This window comes from Aegilops tauschii, chromosome 3, assembly GCF_002575655.3.
Source record: "Aegilops tauschii subsp. strangulata cultivar AL8/78 chromosome 3, Aet v6.0, whole genome shotgun sequence".
NCBI classification, from domain to species: domain Eukaryota; kingdom Viridiplantae; phylum Streptophyta; class Magnoliopsida; order Poales; family Poaceae; genus Aegilops; species Aegilops tauschii.
The window spans coordinates 182,286,456-182,293,409 of record NC_053037.3 but is presented as its reverse complement, the minus strand read 5'-3'; the positions used below and the strand labels follow the sequence as shown (position 1 = coordinate 182,293,409).

At 46.4% G+C, this 6,954-nt stretch overlaps 1 protein-coding gene across 1 annotated transcript; it reads left to right on the top strand.

Annotated features, from left to right (window-relative positions):
- The first annotated feature begins 468 nt into the window (after positions 1 to 468).
- Positions 469 to 3,652, top strand: LOC109777479 (cysteine proteinase inhibitor 12). The gene is made up of 4 exons (XM_020336109.4): positions 469 to 868; positions 1,008 to 1,227; positions 3,004 to 3,149; positions 3,237 to 3,652. The coding sequence occupies exons 1-4, from the start codon at positions 656 to 658 to the stop codon at positions 3,387 to 3,389; spliced, it is 732 nt and encodes a 243-aa protein (XP_020191698.1). The 5' UTR covers positions 469 to 655; the 3' UTR covers positions 3,390 to 3,652.
- The last annotated feature ends 3,302 nt before the right edge of the window (positions 3,653 to 6,954 follow it).

The window sequence follows — 6,954 nt, the reverse complement described above, 5'->3', positions numbered from 1 at the left end:
AAGGCCTCCCTCGCCCGCGAACGACGGTTGTCGAAGGGGCCGTTGGCGAGCACGGGCAAGCACACGTGTAGGTGGCCATGTAGTCCGTCTGTAGCAAGTGCTGAGATGCAGAAGTGCTTCTAAAATATGGGTGGAGTTGCAAGAACGTGAAGTAGATGAGGATGGCTCCTGGCCGTCAATCAAAACAGATCGAACGCCCACAGAGGCGGTTGACGCGCATCGAAAGATCAGCCGAGTGAATACAAACGTTTCCCATACGGCCACACCTAAATATCTGACGTTAATTACTTTTTAGGAAAACTGATGTTAAATTTGTAGCGGTTTGCAAGAAAATTTGCCAAAAACGCTGGCCCGGCTACTCCGGCCTACCAGCAAAAGCGATTTTAATTCCTTCATCGCTTACATCCTAAGCAACGTGCTGGCACCGTCCATTCGTGGATCCCGTGCCTAGCCTCCACGCGTCGCGACACGTCCCGCAACCGCAACCGACCTGACCCGCGCCGACGGGAGGGAGGGACGAGACCCCGACTCCACGCCCCTTGCGTTGCTTACTTCGGTTCCTTCTCCCTTCCTCGGTGCAGAATCCAAACCCCACCCACGCACACGCAGTCATCACGAAGCAAAGCGAAACCGCAAAGGACTCCTCCGGCAGAGCATGCGCGTTGCTGCGACGCGGCCCGCCTCCTCCGCTCCCGTTGCCCTCCTCGCCGCTCTAGCCCTCCTCTTCCTCGTCGGCTCCGCCTCCCTCGCCATCGGAGCCATGGCCAGCCACGTCCTCGGCGGCAAGAGCGAGAACCCCGCCGCGGCCAACAGCCTCGAGACCGACGGCCTCGCCCGCTTCGCCGTCGACGAGCACAACAAGCGCGAGGTGACGCGATTTGACTACTCATCCTCCCCTTTCTCTCCCCTCCTCGGATGGTCTGCTATTTTTGCTGCTGTGATGAACTGGCGCGGTCGATTTGGGTACTCATATGTGAGTTGTGTGTGTGTGTGTGGTGGCGCTGCAGAACGCGCTGCTGGAGTTCGTGCGGGTCGTGGAGGCCAAGGAGCAGACGGTGGCCGGCACGCTGCACCACCTCACGCTTGAGGCGCTTGAGGCCGGGCGGAAGAAGGTGTACGAGGCCAAGGTCTGGGTCAAGCCGTGGCTCGACTTCAAGGAGCTGCAGGAGTTCCGCCACACCGGGGACGCCACCTCCTTCACCATCTCCGACCTCGGCGCCAAGAGAGGTACGCTCCCGTTGGTTTCATCGGTGCGATCTGTCCGTTGCTTGCTGTTGCTTGTGTTATTCCTGTATATGTGTTATTTATTAAGATACTTGTGATGCGGCGAGTCGTAGGTGTTTGTAGAAATGCCTATTTGCCTGGTATTGGATATGCCCTCCTTGCGAACTACATGTGTATTCGTTCAGGTGGTTTCATTCAAAATCACTGTTCCAGATCACCCAAATAGGGTTGTGGGGATAGCTTGGAATCAATTTTTGGCACGAGAATTTGAGCTGCTCTAGTATTTGGGATTTGTAGGCTTATCCAACAAACATGTTTCCTTCATAGGTTCAGTCTTACTTTATGATAGTATCCTTGGAGCTTCAACTGATAATCAAACAATAGAACAAAATCACTAGACTGCTCCAGCTCATGTCAATTGTGCATTAAAGAGAAGGCCATAATATTAGGTGAGTTTGTGAAGATGGTTTACGTACCAATGATGATGACCATCCATAATATTAGCCCAAAGCATACATAACATGAACTAACTTCATCACTAATTTCTGGATTGGGAGTTAGTTAGACGGCTATAATTGTTCGTCGAAATTGGACAGCTGATGTGTGGTCCAGTGGCGGAGCTAGGATCAAGCCACGACCCGGGCAAGCCCCAGGCCAATCACTTGGTACAGTATTAAACAGTGTAAAATCTGCTACAGTAAACAAAGGAGCCAAGCCTCACGACCCAGGCCGCCGCCCGGGCAGCCTGGGGCTTGTCTCCGCCACTGGTGTGGTCTACGAAGTGCTGTCGACCTGTTGAGTTCATCAAAATGAACATAATTCTGATGATCAGGACATTTGGTTCAAATGCAGGCACACAAGTTGTTATTTTCATAGTTACTTTCATATGGTAGAAAATCGTATGTTGCCAATGTAGTAGTTTGACTATCATGATGAGGTTAGGTAGTGTTATGTTCACATCAGCACATCTTGATTTCCAAATGAAATTCAAGTATTAGCTCACATAAGTGTAAATATTTGCCACGACTTGGCAAGTGTTCATACCAGTTTGTAGTTCACCCCAGCATTGAAACAATGTTCCTACTTTCTGACAGTAAAGGCGTTCTGTTCATGTAACCTGATACACGAACTGATTTTAGAAGAAGTAAAAGTGGATAACTGGATGTTGCACACTATCTCGGCATTTGTCCAAATTATTCAAGTAATTTGTTACATGAACGCTGCTATACACCCGATATATTGCGGCCGATGCATGCACGATCGCAGCGCCAACAGCAAAGCTGCAGGCAGGAGAGGAATTGTTTTTTTCCTTGCTGATGCTATCGTCTGCAGATTGTGCGAGTAGTGTCGTGTGTGAAGCAATTTCGTTGTTACATTCTCCCTATTTCCGATAGTGTAATTGCGACATCTAATCTAACCATGTGAGCAGAGGGGGGTAGGGGTAAAGAAGTGTTATTGAGAAAAGACATGTTCTAACTGTATGACGCTTCTTTCTGTAAGAACTTCACATATTCTTTCTGAAGTGGCATCGAATGTCATACCAGCCTATTTTCTTCTTTGGCATGTTCACTTTTTCTGCTCGAGACTTGTAACAGGGAACAAGATAAAACCTGATGCCAAGTGGTTAAATTAGGAAGTCATTGAATATCAGATGTTGCATATGATATGGATGGTAATAGTAGACATGAACTTGTGGTACATGTTAGGTCTTATATAGTTTAGCTTCCCGTAATATGGTCTTGTCAAGTACTTGTTGTATTGAACTCAAACCAATTTCAGGTGGACATGAGCCTGGATGGCGTGATGTGCCTGTGCATGATCCTGTAGTCAAAGATGCTGCAAGCCATGCTGTGAAATCAATCCAGCAGAGGTCGAATTCCCTTCTCCCATATGAACTTGTTGAAATCGTTCGCGCCAAGGCTGAGGTTTGTTTTATGTAATTGTTCTTCTACTTCAACTCCTTCACGAGTAGTAATATTCATCTCAGCTTTACTTGCTGCTACCATGACCAGGTGGTTGAAGACTTCGCCAAGTTTGATATCCTCATGAAACTGAAGAGAGGGACCAAGGAGGAGAAAATGAAAGCTGAGGTGCATAAAAACCTCGAGGGAGCTTTTGTGCTGAACCAGATGCAGCCAGAGCATGACGAATCTAGCAGCCAGTGAATCTGACTTGTTAAGCTCACAGTAATGTAGTTTTGTATTAAGAAATAAATAGTAAACCTGTCACTACCTGGATATTATGCTTTCTGCACTGGCTTGGTTGTTGGATGCAGCAAGATGGAGCTGTGTTCCTTACTAGCTGAATCTTGTTTGGTTGCTGTTAATGGTGGAATGTGCAACAAATCTTGTAACTCGAGGGTAATGTTGGATGCGATATACACTGTCAATTTCGGTTACTCCGCAATATACACTGTCAATTTCAAGCACTCGATAGTGTAGTGTGCTAGCTAAGCTAATGGTGCAGTATGTTTTTTTTTTTTGACAAAGTGAATATATTAATATCAAGGAAATACCAATTACACCTAGCCTCTGCAACAATGTAATCTTGTAAAGACATCACAGATGCACACACCCAAAAGAGAAAAAAAAAGAAAAATTAAATGAAAGAAACTGCTATAGTGATTAATTCCTTGTAGCTGCAGCACGAACCACAACTAAGAAACACTCAAAGTCCCAAGAAACACTCAAAGTCTAAATTCTTCAAAAACGACGCCTCTAAAAAGGAAACAGTGTACAAGCCCCATCATCATCTTATCATAGATTTTAGATTTTCACCTGAAGAAAATTCACGTTCTCAAAATAATACCTTCAGACCTTGGGTTTTCATTCTGAAAGCTAAGACTTCGTACTTCGCCTGTGTTGCTGCCCCACTTGCCAATGCCACCGTTACAAGTCACGAATCCCCAAGCGAAGTCATCATCGCCTCAAAGTCTCATAGTTATTTGCTTTCTTGTTAATGGTTGAATCATCATATGAAACGTGTCCATTCTGTTTGAATCACGAACGATTCAACAAAACAGCCCCGGGCTTGTCCGGATGTGGTATTTTTGTTTGAGAAGATTCGGTACTCGCTCTGTAAAGAAATATAAGTTTTTGTATTTCAAGCGTTTAGATCAGAAACATAAGACCGTTTAGATCACTATTTTAGTGATATAAACAGTCTTGTATTTCGATATAAACATTCTTGTATTCGAGCGTTTAGATCACTAATTTAGTGATCTATAAATGTTTTTGTATTTTTTTATGGAGGGAGTACTTATAAAGTTAACAATACCCCCAATTCAACAGCCCCTCCTCCCCCTAAAGAAAACAAACAGGCCCTGAGTGTTGACGTTCATCTGCAAAGACCCCATTCAAACCGGCACCTTCCCCTCTAAGAGCTGAGCTCCGGGCTCCGGACTTGCATCTGCGGCGACTAGTCTCTGTGTTGTTTCTTGTTCCTTGAACTTCCCTTGTGCCGTTTTCTTGTTCCTTGAACTTCCTTAGCACACCCTGCACCGGCTCCTCCCCTGCCTCCGGTGGCCACGATGGGCGGCGGTGGGTGAATCTTGTGACGTGTACATTGGTAGGGTTTCTCCTCTTTTGAATAAGCCCGATCTGGTTTCTTCTCTTTTGGTCCTTCTGGTCTTTGTTACGGCCATGGCGGCCGGAGAAGAGGATGCCGGAAAGGCCCTTCCCAAGGAAGAGTGTAGTAAGCGAGCTTGTTAGACGCCACCCGACCATAATGAAAGCACGCGAAACGACCAGATGATCGACGGGCCAGGGAAGAGTGCGATCAACGAACACATGCAGCACACACGCCAGTCGGCTAGTCCGCGGGGGTGAAAGGCCAAAAGAGATCATACCCGACTTAAAAAATAGAGGGACTCTAGCACGGAGTAAGGTCCCAGGCACGTACCGATGATCATGCTAATGACATATAGTTCTAACCAGGCACAGTTGACCAAGGCATGTCCGACTAGCAAGGGTGATTAGGTCTCTAGCCAAACCGAAAACTCTTGTGGCCGAGCCATAACCGTGCGAAAGAGCAAAAGAGAGCTTCGGCACGAACAACGAGTGTAGGTGTGTGTGTGTGTGTGTGTCCTACGTACTTTCCTTTCGTGGATACCATAGCTGACCAGGGATACATCGTTTCAGATAGCTCGAGCCCACACTGCCGTGGTCATCATGATGCCCAATGATCCACAAAGGGACAAAAAACAAATGCAACCGAAAAGTTAGCCAAACATATTTTTTCGCTGCCCATAGTAAGCGGATCAGATAGATAACAGACCTGAGTGTTGCTTGATGAGGGTACGGGCAGGCAAAGCCTGATGAAAGCACGGTGTCGCGCCCAGGCATGCAACATGTTGTCCAAGCCCTCACAACCCCACACAGATGTCATCTTGACAACTTGCAATTTCGCTTGGTTTCGTCCAGGTGCGGTGGTCCCTCCTGTGGTATGCCACAGTCTAATGTTTGTTTTGCATACCATCGCATAGGCTAACATTATAGTTGGAGTAGACCCCGGCCTCGGCGTTGCTTTACTTTGTGGCTGCAGTTGGTCTTTGCGCCAATGACGCAACTGATCATCTAGTGGGACAATAGACTGCAAGGGGGTAGAAATATCAAGGTTCGACTTGATAGAGTTTTGGGACACGATAAGTTTACAGATGGCTTTGATAATACAGTTGTTAGCCACATACAGTGTACTGAATCAGATCGTTGTGCAACGATTATTTTTGTGGAGGTTACATTAGATTGAGGATGGACGGGGAGATAGACCGTTCCGCTTCGAGAATGCATGTACTCGACATGATTGGTGTACACAGGTTGTGGAGGAGTCTTGGCATATTTTTTAAAAAAGGAGTCTTGTCATGTTGATACAAGTAATCCATAATGTATTTGTGATGCCTTGGGAGGGGTGCATGAGAGATTAAAGAGTTGGAGGAAATTTGATTGGTTCGGTTAAAAAACAATTAAAAACCTTGCAAGCTCGGTTAGAGAATGTTTGGGCAAATTCACTTTGTTGGGGATCTGGAAGGGTGAAAAAGGAGTTGATGGCTAGAATTTCAGAATTGCCATCACAGGGGGAGGTGCCGGAGAAGCAGAGATCAAGGTATCAATGGCTTGCTGAAGGTGATCCTAATACTTATATTTTTCCAGGCCAAGGCGAAGGAGCGATTGTGCACTAGTGAAATTAAATCGCTGAAGAGAGCGGATGGCTCAGTTGTAAACTTACAACCTAAATTGGAGATGGGGGCGATCTGTTTTTATCAGGGACTTTCTACAAAATGAGATGGAACCAACCCAGAGCTGGTAACTAAGTGTGTTGATCAGAAGGTCAATGATGCTGAAAGTGCAATTGTCACTCAATTACATTTTGATGATTGATCACAATATGATTTGCGAGGACTAATGTCGGTTGTCAAGTTTATTTCAGGACATTATCGCCTCTTGTACGTCGACGGACGTCGGTAACCCTATCAAGACCAAAGAGAAAAAAGACGGTGTTCGTTGTCGGCTCGAGAAGTTTTTCGGTTTCTTTTTGAGTCATAGGAACATCCGTACTGTCAAGAGGGGTTGCTATGCTCTCGGAGTTGGGGAACTCAAACTTCTCTCTTCCTTATATTTTATCCGCTTCGGGCTTTATCGGGAGTTTCTTCTTTTGTCGGGGCCTCCTCCCTCTCGTCTCCACCACCTCTTGCTCTTCTCTGATCGGTGCGGGTGCCCGGGGTCTAGTGCCCCG

Bases quoted from the DNA above. Each gene is read 5' to 3' on its own strand.
- LOC109777479 (XM_020336109.4), top strand. From the start codon at position 656: ATGCGCGTTGCTGCGACGCGGCCCGCCTCCTCCGCTCCCGTTGCCCTC. The intron at 869-1,007 runs GTGACGCGATTT...GTGGCGCTGCAG, and splicing joins ACGAGCACAACAAGCGCGAG to AACGCGCTGCTGGAGTTCGT. The intron at 1,228-3,003 runs GTACGCTCCCGT...AACCAATTTCAG, and splicing joins CGACCTCGGCGCCAAGAGAG to GTGGACATGAGCCTGGATGG.